The sequence below is a fragment of the Meleagris gallopavo genome, chromosome 11 (genome assembly GCF_905368555.1).
Source record: "Meleagris gallopavo chromosome 11, MGAL_WU_HG_1.1, whole genome shotgun sequence".
In the NCBI taxonomy this organism is placed as follows: Eukaryota; Metazoa; Chordata; class Aves; order Galliformes; family Phasianidae; genus Meleagris; species Meleagris gallopavo.
The window spans coordinates 14859399-14882151 of NC_139414.1; the positions used below are offsets into that span (position 1 = coordinate 14859399).

Here is a 22753-nt window from a genome sequence, read left to right on the forward strand (position 1 = left end):
CTATATTTTTTTAAAAACTCATTTCTTTCCATCCAGAGAGAGAAGACTTTTCTTTTTTTCCAGTGAGTTGTTTTTGAGATCTGAAACTGTGATATATTTTCATTTGCAAGTGGATATTGCATCTTTAATTGTATTCTTTTTGGACAGAATTGCAAATTTCCACAGTGACCATAGTGAAAATAACTTTGGATCTGTCACAAGTAATCAGAATTCTAGTCTGATGACTTTTGGTCCACTTTGGCCATGTCTTAATGCCTGGTAATTTAATTGTAGAAGGAAATTTGGGGGAGCTTAAAAAAAAAAGAAAAAAAAGAAAAAGAAAGAAAGGGAAAAGTTTGAGCTAGGAATGCTGTCAGGCAGATCTGACTGTGCTCTGAAGCTGCCTCCATCCATCTGTGACAGAGGGAGGCAAATTCCACAACGTCCTGGATCTATTTTTTTGGTAATAACATAACTAATTTGACTTGCTTTTTGTATCTAGTGCCTAATATATATTTTTTTAAAGTAAGACTGTTACAGTTTTGGTTTGTCAGATAATCGCTGAAAGGAAAACACTGAGATTATAATGCAGTTTCACTGGATCCTAGTTGCTGAAGTGTGTTTTCACTGTAAGATAAGCTTATGAAGTATTGCCCAAGCTAACATAGTAAATCTTTCTCAGAAAACATGTCTTTGCCCAGGGTGGAAATATTGAATGGTCATTGGATAACCACTACAGTAAAGGGGTCAGAATAATTCATTTTTAGTTTGGCATAATGCAAGGAGTTTCTTCCCACCTCCCCTGCTCAAAAATCTGCTTCTCTCTCAAGTTAACTCTCCTTCAGAATTGCCTCTATGGCTCTGCTTTGCTCTGTGAGCTGTCTCCCAGCTCAGATCTTCTAGACCACCAGCTTCTGCAGGAGCCCTGGTTCCTCTCTCCACCCACCTACTCATCAAATTCCAGCTTCAATGAATAGAAAGACAAGAGGGAATGGCCTCAAGTTGTGGCAGGGGAAGTTCAGGTTGGATATCTGGGAAAAGTACTTCTCAGGAAGAGTGGTGATGCATTTGCACGGGCTGCCCAGGGAGATGGGGGAGTCACCATCCCTGGAGGTGTTCAAGAAGCGTAGAGACGTGGCACTGAGGGATGAGGTCAGTGGCCAGTGTTGGTGGTAGGTGGATGGTTGGACTAGATGATCCTAGAAGTCTTTTCCAACCTGTATGATTCTATGAAGGCAGATGTGCAGTACTGTCGGACTGTGTTTAGGGGACTCGGGTGACAGATTTCTCACTGCCTTCGTTGTAAGGAAGCTGTGCTGCTGGTGCTCTGCTGGTGTAGACCTCTGAGCATTAGATGTAGTCCTGTTATCATCAGAATGTTAACTGCAAAAGAAGCAGCTATGAGCTATCGAAAAGTCCACATCTTTTGGCCCAACGAGTACAGAGCTTCTTGTGCATGTTTTCCTGTTTTGGTTTCAAGAGTGTTGTCCAACAGTGAATGTATGTGTTGGCCTTTTAGATACTAGAGAAAGGTGGGAGGAATAGGCAGATGTCTGGGATTTACTTTCTTCTTTTTTTTTTCTTTTTTTTTTTTTTTCTGTTGATGTTGCAGATCTGACCCTCCTTCTGATGGAGTTTCTACTAACTCCAGGATTTTTTGGGAGGGCTGCTGAAACTGGAGAGACCCCTGAGGAAGGAGGTATTCTCCAGCCAGCCAAAGGCCCCTGGTTGATTTTGGCCGTGAAGGCAAGAGGCAGGCTCTGCCATGTGTCAAAGTGAGACTTCATATGCCTTCTGGTACCTGTCCTGGGTTCCCGTAGGCAGAAATACAGCAGTCCTGCCTGTTGTTTGTCCCAGGTGAAGGATGTGCTGGTGACCCATTTGCTGGGCTCTAAGTGACAGCCCCTGCTGGTGGTTCTGTGCTTTCCTATGTGTGCATGTGATACCTTCCAAGGACTCTGCTGCTGGCTCCTTTTCTTCATGCTTTTGCGAAAAAATGCAAGCAACTTTTTGGAGAAATTGGAATTGGAAGGAAAAGTGGAAAGAAGTCAGCATTAATAGGGACGTATTCCTCGAGCATGGTGCTCTTCTCATTCTTGTCCGATGTGCCTCAGGTCAGTGCTCTCATTCTGCTATGCTGGGAAAGCAGTGAGTGCAAATCTTGCTTTTTCCAGACACGTGTAGGTCTGGTTCCTCTTCCATCCAGCGTGTGCTGTGTGGTGGCAGAGTTCACTCCAGCAAAGCACTGAGCTTGCGTCAGGTGTGCCTGCACGGCTGGCCCTTGGAAGGCTACCAAGCTCCCATTGCCCCCTCCCTGCCTGCCAGTTTTTCCTTGTCTCGGATCGTCCCGTTCTTTGTCCAAGTTGTCTTTACAGTTGGCACGCCGTAAACCCTTTCTTATTTACTGATAGCTTGAAAATTTTTAAGAAAATAGAATGGCTCCTTGCTTTTATTCTTTGCTGACCAATTTCCTGGCCCAGCCTCTAGCTGACAGCGATCTTAGAGGAGAAAAGCAATGAGGTGTGTAACTTGAATATCTCCACTTTTTAAACTGTGTATAATGATCCCAGCAGGTTTTTTTTTTCCAACTTGTTTATAATCACAAGGCTCCATGGGGGATTTATCCCTCGGTAACCCTTGTTGTGGCAAACCCGAGTTCATCCAGCAAAATCACAGGGAGAATCACAAAATCACTACGATTGGAAAAGACCTCTAGGATCACCTAATATAACTACCACCAATATTGCGCACTGACCACGTCTCTCAGTGCCACATTCTCATGGTTCTTGAACACCTCCAGGGACGGTGACTCCACCACTCCCTGGGCAGCCTGTGCCAGTGCATCACCTCTCTCTCTGAGAAGCATTTTTCCCAAATATCCAAGCTGAATGTCCCCTGGCATTAACCTGAGGCCATTCTCTGTCGTCCTATCGCTGTTACCTGCGAGAAGAGGCTGAACCCCACCTCACCACAATCTCTTTTCAGGGAGTTGTAGAGAGCAGTAAGGTCTCTCCTGAGCCTCTTCCAGAAAAAATCACGTTCTAAAGCTGCTGTCAGACCAGTAGCCACGGGCTCTCAGCAGCCATTTGGCTCGCAGGGGCTGGTCCAAGCCGTCTGGATGGCAAGGATTGCGTTGGCTGTTTGTAAATACAGAAAGCATTGGCGTGCTGGCTGCCTGTAACAGATACTTTCATTGTGAAAATTGTAAACTGGAATTTAGCTGTCAGTTGATTTAAATACTCTTGGCATCTGGTGAAGGAGTATCAAGGGGAAGGAGCGTGGCTGTTTGTCATACACAGCACTTACTTTCATAAGGCTTTTTAATAATCCTGGTCTGCAGCCGAAGAGGGTCAGCTTAGTAGATGTGGTTTCAATGTCTAAGATAAACATGTGTTTTATAACCTTGCATAACATTTGTTAAGGAAATTAAATATTAAATGAATGTATGTACTTAAAGGACTGTTTATATAATGTTAATGACTCCAACTAAGCAGTGCCAGGAAATTAATGTATTTCTTAGTATTTAAGAAATAGTGTTTTCCACCATTTTGTTTATTATGGCTGATAAATTTGTACTTGTAAAGTTTGGATTTGTTTTGACTTTTGTTGTTTTTCAGCAGATCTCCATGGTAAGTGAGCATATACCTGCTTTCTTTTGTAGTCTGGAGAAATAAAGTTGCTTAATACTTGGCTATGCAAGCACTTGAGAGCTCTCTCCTTTCAGATAAGTCTAATTCATGCACCTCACATCGTATTTTACAGCAAAAGTCCAACATAAATTCATGATGGAAACATGCTACAGTAACGGCTGTGTTTCTCATTTGTTGCAGTGAAAGCTGGTGGGATCGGTGCTGTGCACAGAACAAAACAAGAGGAGGTACCCAAGGTGAACGATCCCAGGCTCCTCCCAGATAAGTTCCTTCAAAGGACAGCTAAGGTAAGTCCATAGAAAGTGGCAGCATGAGTGTGCTTCCAGAGGCTGAAGGAGGACCAGCATTGGCCTCCCTCTAGCCCCCATTTGTTGATCTTTGACTAAACATTCCCTGTTTCAAAGATAATTGTCCGATCTGATAAACCTCAAGTGTTTTGTTATTTTTTCCAATTATGCTAGTTTAAATTCCCTTTCTTTGTTAGGCAAAATTATTTAACAAGAATCAGAAAAAAAGAAAATTGGATAACTAGTATGTGTGTCAGAATATCCAGAGTTGTCAGAATTAATACTTAAAGACTTTGGAAGGGCTGTTAGTGCTGTTGGTTCAAGACTTGAGCCAATCTTCGAATGTCAAGAGACTGGTGGGACAGGCTGGGTCAGGTCTTTTCCACATCTTGTGCTTTCCTGTGCAGCCTCTCATTCTGGTCCCCATTCTGGGCTGGGCTGCCCACTGGTCTCCTCCAGCGTGGCAGTTGCAGCATTCAGAATCACACAGAGGTGCAGCTTCTGAAACCTTCAGGAAGGACTCGTCTGTATAAGTTTAGGAAATCAGCTATAGTATTTCTGTTATCCAGTTGATTTATTATAGTCTACAAAAATATAGCCTGGATGAACACCTCTCTGGAACAATTATTTAATGATATTGTAATTTATTATTCTTTTCAAAGCAGTCTTGTATAAAGGTAAAATAACCCCTAACTTCAGAAAGCACAGAGAGGAGAGAACTGCCAAATTCCCCACAGCACATCCTTTCCTGTGGTTAGCATTGGATCTGCCAGAGGCACCGTTTTTGAACTGGCCTGTTCTGCACTGAATGTCAAAATCGCAGGCCGAGGATACAAATGAAAGATCTAACAGGAGTTGCTTGTATGTTGTGGCTAATTCCCTGCATTTGGAAGCATCTGCTTCATGTCTGGTTTTGTTCTGTAATCAAGAAAATCGCTGTAGAGAGCTAGCACTTGGAAGGCACATAGCTCATCTATAGCCATCAGCAAGATGGCAAGGAAAATACACTGTAAATAGGTGCTCAGTTTAAAAATGCACACAAAAACATATGCATAAGAAACTATAGGATATAGGCGTTGTGATTTTCCAAGGTATTCTGTTGAGCCTCTGTGTACCCCTGTTCTGCTGCAGAAAATAAGTTTATCTGAAGGTATTGACTATAGAAAAGCTTGCCTCTTCCAGGTGGTCTATATTTTGGAAAAGAAGCATTCTCGAGCAGCTACAGGCTTCATCAAGCTTCTGGCAGACAAGAACAGTGAGCTCTTCAAGAAGTGTGCCATGTTCTCACCTGTGGACCACAGAGTGCCCAGAGCCTACGTGTCTTTGGCAGACTGCCCCTCAGACTTTGTGGCCAGACCTGAGGACTATTCAAATATGCTCTTCATCTGTCGCATAGTGGATTGGAAAGAAGACAGCAACTTTGCATCAGGGTATGTGGCTGCTATTGAAAGCAGAGATAAATGAGAGTCACTTATTTCGATGTATGCAATAAAGACATGAATCTGTTACCTGCCCAGTGAGTTTGTGGATGTCCTGTCCCTGGAGGTGTTCAAGGCTGGCTTGGATGGGGTCCTGGACAGCCTGGTCATGTATTAAATGTGAAGGCTGGTGGCCCTGCCTGTTGAAGGGAGGTTGGAGATTCATGATCCTTGAGGTCCCTGCCAACTCAGGTGATTCTGTGATTAGCAAGATACTTGCCTTGCATACCTCCTATAGCTAGTGGAGAAACTCAGAGGCTAATGACTGCTCACTGCTAGTTATGTCTCATGGCAATATAATATTAATTTCTTTTGGTGCTTGCTCTGATTTGCTGGGATATCACAACATTAATGAGTGTGCAGTCCTTGCTCAAAGAGCTTACAGTCTAGAGAGAACACACACAGGTCCTTAGCTCGACCAGCACAAGCACTGCAGGGTGCTGGACACCTTTCAGCCTTTTTTCCATCCGTGTAAGAAAAGTGCAAAGTGTGTAAGCAAATTCGCTGCTAGAGGATGAAGGTCAGTAGCTGTGGGGCTCCTCTTTGGTTTTCTTTTAAGTAGAAAGAAGTCACAAATATTGTGATATTTAAATTTGCATTGCTTCAAGAAAGGATGCTAGAAATCACAAAAGGATTCATTGACATCTGAAACAGATTAGAATGATGTTACACTCTGCTTTTTAGTAAGGCCATTGCTGTCCAGAGTTCAAATCAGAGGTGTTGCTGTGAAGGTGAAGATTTTAAGCCAATGTCTGTGCAGAACTGGATCCAGATTGCAAGTTCATCTTACCTCTCTCTGGTGAAAACCTTGTAGTCCTTAGCATTTTTGCTCTTTCTTGGGAACTGCTGCAGTGCACTAAGCACCCACCTGAGCACCTGCACTGTTTCCTATTGAGTGGGCCTTAATAAGTAGTGGTGGACATTAATAAATCTGTTCAGTCACCTTGGGAAAAGTGGAGTAGTCCTGATTTAGTTGGTAATGTAGAGTAGATAGCTTTGACACATGGAAACAATGTGGCCAAATGTTAAAGGTGATTGGGATCTGGAGGTAATCTGGAATATGTACGGTAGTGGGAGTTGGGCATAAAGCCACTTTCTCTTCCTCCTGCAAACTTATTCTGATGGAGCATTGGGATGTTTTTAGAGTTCTCAGCTCAAACTCCTTGTAAAACTGAAAACTTGCATCAAAACTTTTGTTTTGAAATGTGCTGGCACAGACCTATCAGCCCTAAAACTAAAAGCAACTGAAGTCCCTCTTGCCCTCCGGATTTTTTTCTGTTTTCCAAAGTTTATATCAGTTGTGGCTGCTTTGTAACAGCAAGTTTCAGATGTACTTCTTGAGAGACACATGAGCAGTTAGGTCACTCTGTATTTTATGGGTAAACTGTTGTGTATGAACTGAAGTGGCCTCCCTTTGAGCCCCTCTTAACTAGGGGCTGGCTGTGCTGTGAACTTCACTATGACTAAGTTGCCTGTTGGCAGAGAGGTTTTTTTGTCTTTGACTCCAACAGAGAAAAGACTGGAGGGTGATTGTGCTGCTTGGCATCCTGTCCCACACAAGCAAAACGAATTAGGAGGATGGGCTAAGGTTTTTTTTTGGGAGGGCGCTAATGCATTTTTCTTTAATTGTGCTTCTGACAGCATTGCATATTCTCATCTGGATATTTTGGTAGTTTCCAAGATGTAAAGGGTGTTGTCAGGAAAGAAAACCTCCACGATTGTCTTCATACATAGTCGTTTCCTCTGCGACTCAGCTGCACTTCAGTAAGTTCCTTGTGGAGATGGGAGCGTAAAACCTTGTGACCCATTTTGTTTTTAACTATAAATACATGTTTGCTTAGAGAGTGTAATTCAAGGAAACCTCTTGAAAGTCCCAGAAGTTCCTGTTTCTTTCGGAGCGTGTTGATAAGCTGGCTATCTTGCTGGCTATCTTGCTAGCTTTCATCACCTGAAAGATGAGCAGGTGACCAGCAACTCATTGCACCCTTGGTTTTCTGAACTTGCTTGGCCAGGTGACTAGTTAAGGAAGCTGAATGTCCAACCTTGGTTTTGTTGACTGGAGACTTGTCACTACATCCTTCTGGGTCTGTATCTTCTTTAACACAGGCTCAGCTAATGTGAGGCCATTAGTTTTACAGCTATATACAGTTTTACAGCTGGCAGTCAGGTTTTCCTTTCTGCTCTTGTCATCCCTTGTGGCACTGTCATGCTGCTTGGCCTCAGATACTTCTTTCCATCACTGCCTGCTCTAGGGGAATTGAGGAAACAAGTTGCTCATAGCTCTAGGGATAGTCCCTGCTGAGGCAGTGCACCCCTTACTTCTGTCCACAGACTTTGTGATATGCCTTTGGCAGTACTGCCATCATTCTGAAAATGTCTGGACAGAAGACCTGTAGATCTTCTTAATGCACCACGTACATCTGCTGGAAGTACAAGGAAAACTCCCTGCGAGGTTGGCAGTAATTTCTTCTGGATGTCTTAGGTGTTTTCAGGCACTTTTTGTCCTGCAGTTGAACTCCTGCAGGCTGGTTGTGCGCCTTCATCAGCTTTCCTTTTCCCTTGGGAAGCTTGGTGCTGTGTTCGGAGTTCACAGGATGTTCTGATCTTCGTGGTGACCACACGTGGCACTGGGATGTCCCAGCTAAGGGCCTGGTGGTGGCACTGGTCAACCAGAGTGGTCACCTGCAGAGCGGGAAACCTGGCAGCCCCTGGAGGTCCCCTTGGGGAGGGGGTGCGTTTCTGTGTCGTGATTGCCACCTGGTGGTCACCACTGAGACACGGTCCCCTCTGAAGGCCACCTCGTGTCACCCTGACTGCTGGAAGGAGCAGGGAGGACCCAACAGCTCCGTATCTAACTGGTGATGCTGTGAATGTATGCTGCCGTACTCCTTTCTACATGTGATGTGATTTTACTGTGACAGCAAAATGCCGTTTCACTGAACCTGCTTCAGGTCGCAGATAAAGCAAAACAGCTACAGAATATTCTCCTGTTTCAGATAAATATTACAAGTACTGCTGTGTACAGTTGTTTCCTGGAGATCTCTTATCAGTGATGAAATCTAAGGCTGTTTGGAGCATTAGTTGAGACATCCCCGCATGTTTGGAGATGGCTAAGGGTGGAGTCTTTACTTTTTGCCACTACAGTATGATGATGAATAAAACTATGGAAAAAGAATAGGAAACTTTGCATTAGTAGCTTTTCATCAAAGTGGTCTGTAGTTACTGATGTGGAGGGTGTTGAGGAGGCTGGAGCATTCCTCCTGTGAAGAGGGGCTAAGAGAGCTGGGGTTGTTCAGCCTGGAGGAGAGAAGGCTCTGGGAAGACCTCATTGCAACCTTCCCATACCCAAAGGGGCCTGTTGGAAAAACTGACAAGACAAGGGGTAATGGTGTTTTAAAATGAAAATATGAAAGTTTAAGTTAGATAGAAGGAAGAAATACTTTACTCAGGGGGTGGTGAGGTATTGGCACAGGCTGCCCAGAAAAGTAGCCCCATCCCTGGAGGAGCTCAAGGCCAGGTTGGATTGGATTTTGGTCAGCCTGATCTGCTGGGAGATATCCCTGCCCATGGCAGGGGGTTGGAACTACATGGTCTTACTGGGACCTTTCCAGCTCAAACCATTCAGTGATTCTGCTGCTGCTCAAAGAGACCCTCTGTATAGAATGGCTGTGGGTATCTCTGCTCTAGGGGGAGACTGAGAACGGCTATGAAGTCCCTGGGGAAGTTACTGACTTCCATCTGGGAGCCTGCCTGGCTTTCTAAAAGAAACAAGCCTTGTATAATTATGCGTGGTCTTTTTTGGAGAGTTCTTATCGTGTAACCTTTGACAGCACTGGCTGGTTTTGGCTGAGTCTGGAGAATGGAGAGGGTTCCAATGTACGTTTGTGGAAACGGCTGGCTGAATAGATTTGATCAACATCCTTGTGAAGGGGCAGATGGCAGCGGGAGTGTGACTGCCTCAGGCACGCAGTTGTGGGAGATGAGGCCGTGGTGAGTTGGCAGCTCGGAGCAGCTCAGTGAGCCTGGAGCCATGGTTGGCCTCCCCACATCCCAACTGCACCACGTTGCCATCAGTGCTTTCCCTGGCTGCGTACTACCTGGGCCCGACGTCAACACGAGGGCATTAAAGCAGCCCCCCAGGCTGTTCTAATACTCTCCCATCAACGTCACAAGCAACATCTGATTCATTTTTCACCTTCTAACATTTGGAGGAAAAAAAAACCTGCAAGCCTGGGGTGCCACAGATGCCGTGACCGCTGCTGGGCCCAGTGCCTGTTGTTGTTTATAAGTCTCTTGAACTATTCTTGCTACCCTCGGTGGCCGCAGAGCCCCATGAGTGAGCCTGGCCGTTAACTCTGGGGCCATTGGTGATCCTATATGCGTTACCTTTGATCACATGCTGTCCTGTCAGATTTTGCTCTGATGCAAGTCATCATGTCTGTGTGACTGTAGCATGGCCCCAATTAAAGCCACTTGTACAGTTTTTGTTTCAAGGTACTTGGGAAATGTTCCCTGGAACACCGTAAATCAAATGTTAATTACTATTAAAAAATATTAGTCCTATATCAGACCTCTGGGTAAACTCCTTATGGTTCCTAATCTAATTTCAGTAAACGGATCAAGAAAACATGAGTTTCAAAACTGAGCTGGAAAGCACTCTGGCATTAAAAGGTGCTTTCCATGACTTGTAGTGTGGCCCTCCAGCCACCCTCCTGCTTGCTGCCCTTCTGAGGAAAGGGGCACCCAAGACTTAAGCTCTTGCCCTTTCTTTTTGATAGGGCAACGTGTCCTTTTTCCTCCTTTTTTTAAATTTCTGTCTATCCATCTGGTCAGGGAAGTTGTCTGGGTCAAGGTACTTCTTCCTTGCTTTATGGAGCTGGGTGCAAGGTGCAAGGTTTGAGCACAGATTCCGGGGGGCAAGCAGACCCACAGACCCATAGACCCATCCTTGTGAAGTCTCCCAGCTGCACATTAGATCCTGGAAATGAAGTAGTGATTTCTCTGGTTTATTGTTACTGCTGAGAGAGGAGGAGATAAAACTGATGCCTCGTTTATTTACATTAAAATAAAGATCAGGCTGGGACCGAGCTGCAGAAGTGGAGAATTAAGCCTCAGTGCCAAATGCGCACGTATTTCTGCCGTAGAGTTTGCACATAAAATTGAAACAATGGAGGGAAATATCTTTTATCCTTGTTTTCATTTTTATTTTAAAGCTAGGCAATGTGAACTCTGCAATTTACCACACCACAAGGCGCACAATCCTTTTCAGTGTATTACACAATGTGACAGGTTTATTACGCAGCCCTTCCCGTTGTGAAGAGAGAGCTCTGCTCCCATAAGGAAGATGGGCTTGCTTGCACTGCACGGATGGGGTTTGTTCTGTGGGTTTATGGCACGTTTGAAGCACTGAGAGCATCTTGCTAGTCCAAATGACAAGTACGCTGCTTTGGCCCAGATTTTGAAAATCCATTAGTGCCTGTTCTCACTCATTAGAATTAAAGCAAAAGGATCAATACTGTTATTGTGTATTTTATGCAGTGGAAAAACACGTATTAGAGTGGCTGTATTTGCACTGTGTTATTACCCCTCTCTGTTGTGTCATATTTTGATGGATTTGCCTTAATTTCAGTTGTAATTTTCTTGGACTGGCAGTGTTATCTCTATTGTCTGCAATGTTCCATTCACCCTAATGGCAGTATATTCAAAAAATAATTATATACATATATATATTTGCCTCTGTGTATTATAGAGCATTCTAGAGATGAGGAAGGGGAGGAGAGTCACTGCGGGACTTCGATTCTCCTGTAATGTTTGTAAGCAGACAGGGAGACAGCAATTCCCCCCTCCTTTGGAACCCCACTTGGTGCACTGCATCCATAACCGAGCACTTGTTTGACACCAGAGCTCTCAACCAATGTGCCATGGGGTTTGCAGTAGGACAGATGGAAATTTGCTCTAAGCATAATAGAGCAGCCACCTCATCCACACATGTGCAGATTACTGCAGCAAAGGCTATTAGCGTGTGGGACAAGTTCCCTTGTCTATGATTTGCTTCTAGATCATGTTTCTGAGATCTCTGTGTCGCCAGGAGAGGAGGAACAAACTAGTAGGAGCACACAGGTTTGAAGGAAGCCTGGACAGCGAATGGAGAGGCAATCTGTGGGCACGTCTGTTCTTGCAGGCTCTTGTAAGAAAGGCAGCAAGGGTTCTTTGCACCTTTGCCTTCATGGGGCAGCAGTTTCCCCAAGTGGGGAGGTCTGTAGCTCTGGGACGGAGAGAGCTATGCAGAGCATCCCAGCAGCTCAGCTGTCTTCTGCAGAGCTGCCCAGGATCAGGTGGGATCTTGCTTTCCATTTCAGATTGTGGGACTGAATCACTTTTTAAAGTTATAAGGGGAAGGAGGATCTCAAGGGAAGAAGCTTTTGCAACCCTTTCTCTCTTCCTCTTTGCAGGCAGTTGGCCAAAAGTCTTGGTCAGGCGGGGGAGATCGAGCCGGAAACGGAAGGAATCCTGACAGAGTATGGCGTGGATTTCTCTGACTTTTCCCCCGAAGCCCTGGAATGCCTTCCCCAAAGCCTGCCCTGGGTTATCTCACCGGGAGAGATGGCCAAAAGGAGAGATTTAAGGTAATGACAAAAAGCCTGGTCTGTCGCTCCTCCTTGGGTTGGTGCAACATTGCTTTGTTTTTGTTCTGTTTTGATTTCATCACATTTTGAAAAGGCTCTGATGTTATTACAGGTAGCGTATTACACGATACCTCTGCTAATGTGGAAAGAAACTGCTTTGAAAGTACCTACGGACCCAAAAGACAAGTTATTTGAAGAAGTGTTTGTGAGGCAAAGTAGGCTTTTTCTCAAAAGAGCTATTGAAAACTGAAAATTTGGTGTTTGGCACCTAATCTGAAAGCTTTATGTTTTTGTCTGGAATGTATTACGTATTTTAAGGGTAGTTTTATTGCAGAGATTTTCTGAATGCTTGGCAGATCAAATTATCTTGGACATTGTTACTTTGAAACTTAAGTACAGGTAGAGACTGTCCTATGTTTTCCTGTCTAGTCTCAGCATTCTTCTGCTTTGAAGAACTGGTGTCATGGGGAGTTTGTGGCGGCTCTTGGTCAGGTTAGCAGCTGGCAAATGCATTCTCTCCCTGTAGCCTGGCAGCTTCGTGCTGTCCACCCACCTCACGTTACTCATCCCTGCAACTTTGTGTTGCTCCCTTCTACCAGCTTTTGGGAACTCTGCAGTCTGTTAGGTGATAGACATTCTGACATTGTTGGTCTGCCTAAATGTAACAGGCAGAACTTTCTAGACTTCACTAGAAAAGATATATAGACAAAAGAGTAGTTTGAGATCTTGATTTGCAATAAAGGAAGGAAGCTGCATGAAAGCAAAACAATACTTGTATTATCAAGATGATAGGATGTGTTCCACTCCCACATTTGTTGTGCTTGAGCATCCTGTCTCTCATGGGAGGTCTCCAGGCCCTGTGCTGTGGGTAACAGATTCAGTGGCTCAGTGTGGTGTTGCTTTCTTGCTTATCACTGAAGTGAAGCAGACCCACAAGTCTGATTCCTCAAGATACCACCTACAGCAGTAGAAGCTCCTCTCTCTCTTTGTTATTGGCATGAAAGCTAGCAATTTAGAGAGAGGGATAAGCTGATAAACTGCACCCATTTGTATCTGTGCTCCAACTCTAGATGTTACTTTGGATTTAATCCTGCACTCCAGCCTGTGACCTTCGTGCTGCTTCAGCTTTACTGGTTTTCAGTTGCCATTCAGTGGGATAGTTCAGGGAAAGACTGCACTTCTGTTTGACCTGTGGTAGCACTCAGGTACTAGATCCAGACTGTATTCTTCAACTAGCTTAAAAAAAAAAACAACAAACAAAAGATGCTGAAACCTGCAGTTGAGAAGTCACTGGAAAGTGATTATTTTTATATTCTTGACTGCATTTCAGTAGCATTCTCTGCTTCTTCTGACCAAGCTCTTTCAAGCAAATAAAGTCAGTCAGACAGTCATTTTTGGAAACAAATTCCAAGTGGATTTCTTGCTTTTATTGCTGAATTATTGCACTGGGACTTATCTAGGTGATAACAGTTTTGCAGCTAAGCCATTTAAATCCCTCTCTGCCCCTTCCTGACCATAGTGCACACTACAAAGAAGATTTCCTTTTGATCCTCTCAAATATAAACATTTAACAGTCAAGGTTTTTAAGACAATTATTTGAGCTTAATTTACTAATCCTTTTAATGTCAACTAGCACACTGCTGACTAACTAGTCCGTAGTCTAAACATGAAGACAGCACGAGACTTTTGGTTATGACTAGGCACCTGACCTGGGCAAACCCATCTGCTGAGGCTGAGTGAGATGAAGGACAGATATCTTGTCCATGCCATCTTGTAAATGTATTCCTTATCCTCCTGCAACTCCTTCAGTTTTACAGAAAGCATCTTCTTGCCATACATAGTCTGTTTGGATAGCAGCTGTGATCTCACCTAGACAGCCTGCGCAGAATTGCTTCCAGGAGGTTTTTCTTCTTGTTTCTTCAGCAGTGGCTCACAAAGAAAGCTTTACATAATATTTTTATATTACTTAAGGCTGAGAAGATCCAAACCTTGTGGATGGCTTTGAAATCTTTCAGCTGATTTAACTCTGCCACACTCATGCAGTTTCATCATGGACAGCTGCTTTTTTACCTGCATGATTTTATCTAACTGTGAAATGAGGCAAGTATTTAATGAGCACTCCCAGCTTAATTGTTTGAAAATGGCACTGAAAGCTTCTAATGAAAGGCACTGGGCAAATGTTAGGTACTAGCATTGCATGTTGCAATTGTATTTTACAGAGGGCATGAAGTTTTGTAAAGTATCACAATTCGTGGTTGAAGAAACTTCCCTTCCAAAGACATTAAATGTGTTAATACAGGACCAGAGTGCTTTCTATTATTCAGGGTGATGGAAATTGATGTTTTTTCATTGAAGCTTGCGGAGCGTTCGATCTTCTGTTTTTGGAGAAACACCAGAGGATTAGCATTATAGGGGCAAATTTTGGTGGGTGCAAAGTTGCAACCGTTCTCCCATCTTTTCTATCACGTAATCGTCATTTCCTTGTTTGCTTTGCTTTCTACTCAGTGTTTCATTGGTACACAGCCTGTGCACAGCAAAGGGTCAGGGCAAAGCAGGAAATGCAAATCTCTGGGGTGGATGCAGCAGACAGGGCACCGGAGGAGGCCATTTGAAAAGATGTAGCCAAGAATCTAAGAAACACAAAAACTATTTATTTCTATGGCTTGTTCCAAATGTTTCTGATTTCATTCATATCTTTTTGTTTCCTTCTTAACTGGGACAAGAAACTAAAGCCAGGAAAGTCCGATCATAGTGGGAAACAAAAACCTAAATATTGGAGAGAGAAAAAAGGCCCTTCTGTGCAAAGCAGTTCTGCCTTTTGCATGTCTCCCATTGTTGGTGTTACTGTGGAAAATGTATAACATCACTCTTTTGGAAAGCACTAGAGCCTGTTCAAGTGGAGATGGTTTATATAGTCAAACATGGAAGAACTTGAAGATATCTATTTCTTTACCATTTGCCTAATAACAAGTGAGCCTGTTGACCTCTGCTGGACTATTACAAATGTGAAACTTGGCACTCAAAATTGCTTGCTCTAAATTTTCCAGTTGCTTTCTCTTTTTCCATTTGATGTCATCCTGCCAACTAGTGATTTTATTATTATAAACAGGACATTGTATTCACTTTTAAGAAGAAATATGAACCTGAAGGTAAAATTACAAACTGCAGTTTCTCAGCTGGCAAAATACAAAACAATGAGCTAAAAATACTGAGCAGAGAAAGGGTGCTGTGGCAAGAGACTCTGAAATATCTGCAAGATGGATGTGATCTGGAGAGCAGAAACTGATGGACTTCAAATGAAAAGTTCTGTACTCATGAGAATCTCTAATGGTTGAGATCAGAAGGGATCTTTTGGAGATCGTGTAATCCAACCCCTCTGGGTGAAATAGAGCAGGACTCTGGGCTGCTGATTTTGGATATCTCCAGAGATGGAGGTTCAGTAACCTCTCTGAACAACCTGTTTTGGGGCCTGATCACCTTTACTGGCTTTTGTTTCATTTATCGTATGTTTTCTTTAATCCTTCAATTGAACCCTAGATAGCTCGAGAACAGTCTGGCTTGGTCACCTTTATTTCTGCACATCAGTATTTCCTGACGTTGATAAGATGTCCCCACCTGAGCTGAGCTTTCTCCTTTTGGGGCCGAACAATCCCAGCTCTCTCAGCCTGTCCGTGTAGGTTACGCACTCCCATATCTTAATCATCATTGAAGTCCTTCAGCAAACATGCTTTGGTATGCTACTGCTAAACCCAACATTAGACACAGCACAGTCTCACCAGTGTCCAGTAGAAGGGAAGAACTGAAGGATTGCATCCCTTGACTTGCAGGCAGTACTTCCTACTGCAGCCCAGGAGGCTGCTGGCCATTGCTGTAAGGGCATGTTGTTGGATCGTGTTCAACTTGCTGCCCACCAGGACCCCAGCCCCGTTACTGCTAAGCTGCTTTCCAACTAGTTGGCCCTCAGCTGTACTGTGCAGTGTTATTCCTCTCCAGGAGCAGGACTTTGATTTTTCCACTGAGCTTCATGTGGTTCCCATTGACTCACTGCTCTGCTGAGGTCTCTCTGAATGACAGCAAAGCTGTCTGTTCCTCCTTTGAGAAGCATGAGTCTTTTTCAGCAGCCTCCTGAGGGCTGGAGAACATCAGACTGGGGACAGCAAGGATCCACAGCATTGGCAGGGAGCAATTAATACTCGCTTGCTTCCCTGCTAGGGCACAGCTAATGAGTTAATGAACTTTGCTCTTACAGGCAAAGAGCTCTGAGAGTACAACAAAGTTTTCAGCCAAAGTTTGCATCTTGGTATTTCAGTATGCTGTGACCTAAATTGCAACTGACCTAAAGCTCTCAAAATTACTAAAAGCTAAATTGTAATTTTGGCTGCCCATTCAGAAATGTAGCATCCTTTCTTTGGCTGATAAGGGAGGAACGGTAGAGATGCTGTGCTGGCTCTGCCCTGCTGTGGAGGGAAGCACTGTTCTTAGCACTGTTTGTAACGGGAAGGCGCTGGCAATGGGACAGTACCTGCACTGTGGTTCTGCCCAGCGCTTCATTCTCACTTGAGGTGTGGTGCAGCTAATAACAGGGATTAGCAGTGCTTATAGTAAAGGTTTGACAGCATGCTCTTTGCAGCGGTTGCCCAAGAAGATTATTGGCTGATAAAATGAGAGGTGATGGCAAAAAATGAAATACAGAAAATGGCAGCCTTGAGCAGTGCAAGGACTGGAGGAAAGCACTCAGCCTCTGAAACAGATGCCTTTTCAAGGCAGGTGGAATACTTTAGCTTGAAATGAGTACAAGTCAGATAAAACATCATTAAACAGCTTGTTTCCTGGAGATTTTCCACTACAAAAAGCTAGTGTTAAGTAGAGCAGGTCTTACTCAGCTATAATAGGATACGTGAAAATGCTCTGGTTTCTGATGGAAACTGAAAAATGGCTTGTTTAGCTAATGTATAAGCAACATTGCTACAGAGCTGACTGTTATCTTGGCGTGGAGCAGAGACACAAACAGGGCCAGATTATGATCTCTGCCCTGTCACTGGGCACTGAGCCGCTCTGTGACTAATTCAGTGCTCTCCATAGGGAGATAGAAGGCACACGGAGGATTGCTCAGTGGGGTCCAAGGATGTCAGATCTAGTCCCTCTCTAACAGGATGGATTCCAGAAGAGCAGTGATGGCTGTACCTGCTCTGGGTACTTCTGCTGCCCTTGGATCAGTGAGGAGAGCTAGCATTAGCTCCATGCTCACCCATTAGCCGAGTAAGTAAAACCGAATAAAACAGCGCTCCTGTCAGAGTGATGTGGTTCAGCTCCTTGCTTCTGACACTCAGTTGGCTTCTTCAGGTCCTCCGCTCTGTTTTCATAACATTTTCTACTACACTATAGCTACAGCAATTGTGGTGACACTGTTTTGTGCAGGATGATGCATGGTGTTTGCTGTCAGATGCTGCTGTTACCAGTGGCTGGTGTACACAGACGCGCTGGCAACTTCGCTGCTGTTTTTCCTTACAGGAAAGCGCGTGTGGTCACTGGAAGTGCAGCTTCAAGCGGAATCAGTGGTGTGCAGTTGGACAGGGTTATTGTGTTCTCATATTGTACACCATCAAAACTGAGCTTGCTTAGTTAAGAGTCTGTTTTGCTGTGGAAAACAGTAATAACTTTTGCAACTGGGTTGTTATACATACGGTTTTGTTCCTGCCTGCCTGCCTGTTTTATGGAGAGAATAACAGAGGGAGATGAGAATTAAATCTTTAATCAGTTTGGGAACGTGTCCATTTCTTTGAGTTCTACTGGATGACAAGATGGGCTGTAACTGCATGTGATAAACAGAAGAGAGTGCCCTCTCCTGTTGTGTTTATACGTGTAGGTGTTGCCAGATACTGCCACTTTCCCTGGTATCTCAGTGCTTTGCTGGCACTGAGATGAAGAATCCAAGACCTGGTATCAGGTGGTGTGTCAGTCTGTTGCTGCGGATTCAAAAAACAGAACTTCAGTAGGGATATCCCCACTGTGGCTGATCATTATAGAGAACAACATTTTCCTTCTGATTTCATTCTGATTCTGAAGACTAAGGACCTATTTGCACCTACGCAGAATCCAATGTTTGCATTTGAGTCTCATCTCAGTCCACCTTTCATATCTTTGCAGAGCTCTTTTCTTATCTGTGGCCTTTATGAAATGAGTTTCCACATACAAATAGGAAATGGTGCCCATAAGGCAGAACGCCAGTCATTGTCCTAGCTTCATGATTCCTGAGGTTACAGGAGAGAAGGGTGCTTTTGTGCCCTTATGCAACCGAGAAAATGGAAAGTAGAAATCACTTTTTTCTCCAGATCTTTTGCTCTAAGCTGCCGAGTGTCCGGATTGTGCTGTCTGATCTGATTGTTTTGGGTGATGGATCCTTATTCCCAACTGATTCTTGGATCCTCACTCTCTAAAAAGATAGAAATGAACAAAATATAGGTGGGAAGTGATGAAGGTATCACTGTGGTTAAGAGATGGGGGCAATTCAGAATAGACCAACTATGGTACTCTGGGAGCTGAGGGACTGACTTGGAAGGGAGGATTAACCATTCAGTGTGTTTGCCAACAGTGAAACTGGAAGTTTGTGAAAGATGTAGTACTTAACAGTTAAAGTGCGTAGACCAAAAGGAAGTGAGAATCATTTATGGTGGTGGGAGGATACGAAGGGGTATTATGAGGACAAGTAAGGTAAAACAAAGAGGGAGACCTTTCCTGTCCAGTCTAAAATAGAACGTAGCTTTGAGTGCTAAAGAAAGTATTGGAAACTCCATCACTAAAGATGCTTAATACTATACTGGAGAAAGTCCTTGCAAATGTATTGTCAAGTGTAGCTCTGACCTATGAGGGTTGGATGACCTAATGTCTCTTCCATTTCTAGCTCTGTGCATCTATGATTAAAGTAGTTTATATAATGCAAGTGCATTTTCAATTACACTCCACCTTCTTGCGTGGGATAGTGGTGGTGCAGAGACCTCATTATATTTGTGGCACAATTACAGCATGAGTTGTAGGAAGTATTGCTGGTGCTTGGTCTTTCTGACATTCTGATCTCTTTTATATATACATTGGCTTTTCAAACCGTTTAGTTATGTTACAAGACTGCAGTGCTCTTTTGGAGGCCATAAATATATGGAAGGAATAATTGATTCTGGTTCGGCAGTCCAAGGAGCAGTCCTTGGTGAAAATGTAAATGTTTATGGTTGTAGAAGTTTAATTCATCGGGAGTCATTGTCAGCTGTTCTCTTGGACCGAGGTCTGTTTTCTGAACCAGAACAGGACGTTAGCTCAAACATAAACACAGAGAAATTAAAAAGAACAGGACGGGTTTGATGTATAAAGTTGGGCTTTTGGTACATTTTATGCTGTGCTGGGTTTTTGTGGGGTTTGTGCAATTAGCGTTTGGAGCAGGCAGTTTTGGCTTCCCGTTACTGTATAATTTCAGTTCGTTTTGAAATTCATGCACCATGCAAAAAGAGCTTTGTGCTGCGTCGAGTATTTCTGTCGATGTGTTACAGTGCAGTTAGGGTGCCTTCAGAGGTTTGTCAGGGCACTTCTACTGCATGCATGTGTTGTAATGTATTCCTTTTAAGCGTCTGTCTTGGAAGCAGCCGCTGGGGTTTTAAGTGAAATCTGCCAGCATCAAGTGTGACAAATGGGGTAGATGCTCCACGTAATAGATGTCTTTGGGAGCGGGATGTCGAAATCTCTGAAAATGTTGAGGCACTGATTGTTCTCTGAAATTTCTGCCTGCGAAAGAGTGCTTCACACCCGTGTGAGTGATGAACACGGGTGGAATTGGTCCCATGCTTGTTGGCGCTGTGTAGCAAACCTGTGCAGACAGCGTGGTCAAGTTGGGTTTACTTGTGATTGAAGAATGAGATTGATTTTTGTGGTTGCCATAACAATTGGACTGCTGTGAGAAAAAATGTTTATAGCTTTCACTGGAGTGAGTTGACAGCTCTAGGATGCCTATTTCCAAATTAAAACAACTGTTTCCAGCTCTGAAAAATGATATATGTTTAACTTTTCCAAGGTAGAGCTCAGCAGGGTCTTAGAAATGACCTGAAGAGCTCAAAGGTTCTTAAAGTGCCTCTGCTGCTTAAATTCAAAAAACCAGCTTTGAGCTGAAGCTAATGAGGGAAAATCAGGATGCTGAGCTTTCCCTCCCACACAGCTATTGTACGCACTCACAAAGTGAAGAGAACAGGACAACCTAAAGAGTCTCTGGAAGAATGTAAATGCATTGCGAGTGTCTAGACATGCAGTCACTCTCACTGTAAATGTCTTAGCACTGACATATTCAAGTTTAAAGCAGACTTGCAGTGCCTGTATTTTAATAAACAAAATGATGGTCGCTACCATCTCACTTCGAGCTGCAGCAGGCTGCATCCTCCATCCTCAGCCTTCCAAGGTTCCCAGAGAGCTGGTCTGCTTGCTTCTTTGTCTGGTAGGGAGAACATCTTGCTTCATCGAGGGTTTTCTCATGCTGCGTTGGGTACGTGCAGTTCTCCAAACTGCTATTTCACGGTTGCTTGCATTTGTTATAGCAGTGAAAATCTGGGCTCTGTGTCTCTGCTGATGGGCTGCTGTCTGCGTGCTGCTGATGGGAAGGCCATCCAGTTGTGCCTGGAGGGTTTGTGTGGCTTATTTGGTTTCCATCGAGCTTTTCATCAGGCTGCTTTTGCAGAAACCATCTTGATAATGCCCAAACTTTGCCTAGCTGCAGCCCATGCCAGGAACCCTGGCCCTAGCGCAGCCTGAGGCCGCGGCTTGTAAATACAATGCTTCATCTTGGTCCAGGTAGACTTCCACTTGAGTGCTGGAGCACTCACCGCTGGGATTGTCATAGCATTATAGAATATCTTAGATTGGAGGGGATCTTCAGGTTCATCCAGCCCCAACCCCATGCTGTGGCAGGGCAGCCCCCCACCAGCTCAGGCTGCCCAGGGTCCCATCCAGCCTGGCCTTGAGCGCCTCCGGGAATGGGGCACCACAGCTTCTCTGGGCAGCTGTGCCAGCTCATCTTCTTGTGTTATGGGTGCTTACGTTTTATGTCTAACTTCAACCAATGTGTTGAACTCCTCTAGCTGGTAAAAAGCTGATGTTGGTGTATTGTATCCAGCTCTGCAGCACCAGCTGTATGCTGTTCTCTCCACTAATCCTCATGAATACCTTTGCACAGATGTACTTTATTTACACACAGAAAAACAAACTGCTCTTGCAGCCCCATGATCTGTGAACATTTTAATTACGATGATGGTAATTCTGGCTCACTAACAGGCTGTTTATCTTACCTCTACTCCTGTAATAGCCATTTATTTTAGGTCCTTTTAAAGGTAAAAAGACTAACTGCTCTGTAGATATGCTTGTCTGCTTTAATTAGTCTTCCTTAAGCTTACAAAGAGAAACTGCACTTAATTAGCTAACCTGAAATTAGGATTGATATTCCAGCCTACGTGCATGCTGTCATTACTGTCCAATAAATGGAGTGCTCTGTTCTGCAGATTTTTTTCCTCAGATGGTTGATATGCAAGATGGCAGATGGAGCCAGAGCACGAGCTTTGCCTTCAGCAGTGTTTAAAGGGCTTTACAGGGTGCGGGTCCACCCTGCTCCTACAAACTCTTGTAGGCATGGCCCACTTCCAGTGCACGAACCTCTGACCAGGGGGAGGAGGGGGAAGAGATTTAATTTTTTCGTCCCTTGGCAGAAACTCCGTGCCAGTGCAAATCCACCTCTGCAGGCCTGCATTAAACATATGTTTTGGACCCAACATCTCCCATAAAAAGTGGAAGTTTCCACCTTAGAGTGTTTGTGTTCAATCAATGTGTGGAGGCTGGGGGGTTCTCAGAGACACATATTTATCTTGAGCCCTTTTCAGCTCAAAGGCTAGAAAATCTCTTAACTCTGTGTGTGTCTCTATCTCCTCAACCAGTTTCCTCTAACTAACCAAGTTGTGTGTATGTTGGAACGAACAGACTTGGAACATCTCATTACTTTTACAAAGTATGTTTTGACAATTTGAAATGAGTAAAACAGATTTTTTATTAGGTGCAATGACAATGAGAGATGGCTCCTTCAGGGCTTTCAAAGAAGGGGGAGGGAGGAACGATGAGACTTCTTAATCCACACAGTCACCTTGGCAGCCCTCCAGGATCTGGGGACAGCTGCCAATTCATATTTACCTGTGGTCAATGCAAATATGCATGCGTGCAGCCGTGATATTTGCTTATGCTTAAGCAACGTCTTTGTTAGCAGGTGCATAAAAAGTTCTGTTGCCTTGAGGTTTGGTCACACAATCACGGCAGGTTGGGTTTGTTATTGGTTACGCTCAGAAATGTGGTCTGATCTTTGGGCTGCAGCCTTGGAGGTATTGTGTGGCCAGTGGAGGAATTTGAATGGCTCCTTCCCCTTCACAGGGCCATATGGCTGGGAGCAATGCTATTTCTTCACCCCAATGGCTCCAGGGTGCTGTGAGCTGCAGCAGATGCCAAGGGAAGGGGACATTTTGCGGTGCAGGGACATCCCTGTAGGCATTCAAGGCCAGGTTGGATGAGATCCTTGGGCAACGTGAACTGGTGGTTGGCAGTGCTGCCCACAGCAGGGTCTTGGAACTGCTTGATCTTCAAGGTCCCCTCCAACCTAAAACTTCGTCTGATTTGCACTGCCCACACCCAGCCTTTCCTCCCAGCCTGCCCCTCGTGCACCCTGG

The 22753-nt window shown here is 44.3% G+C and overlaps 1 protein-coding gene across 1 annotated transcript in view; it reads left to right on the forward strand.

Moving 5' to 3' along the window:
- DIS3L2 (DIS3 like 3'-5' exoribonuclease 2) overlaps nucleotides 1–22753 on the forward strand; it is a 164735-nt gene that overhangs the window by 62449 nt on the left and 79533 nt on the right. Inside the window, exons 8-10 of the mRNA XM_085232503.1 lie at nucleotides 3810–3916; nucleotides 5099–5346; nucleotides 11847–12020. Coding sequence (XP_085088629.1) covers nucleotides 3810–3916; nucleotides 5099–5346; nucleotides 11847–12020 — 529 coding nt within the window. The remainder of the gene's footprint in view (nucleotides 1–3809; nucleotides 3917–5098; nucleotides 5347–11846; nucleotides 12021–22753) is intronic.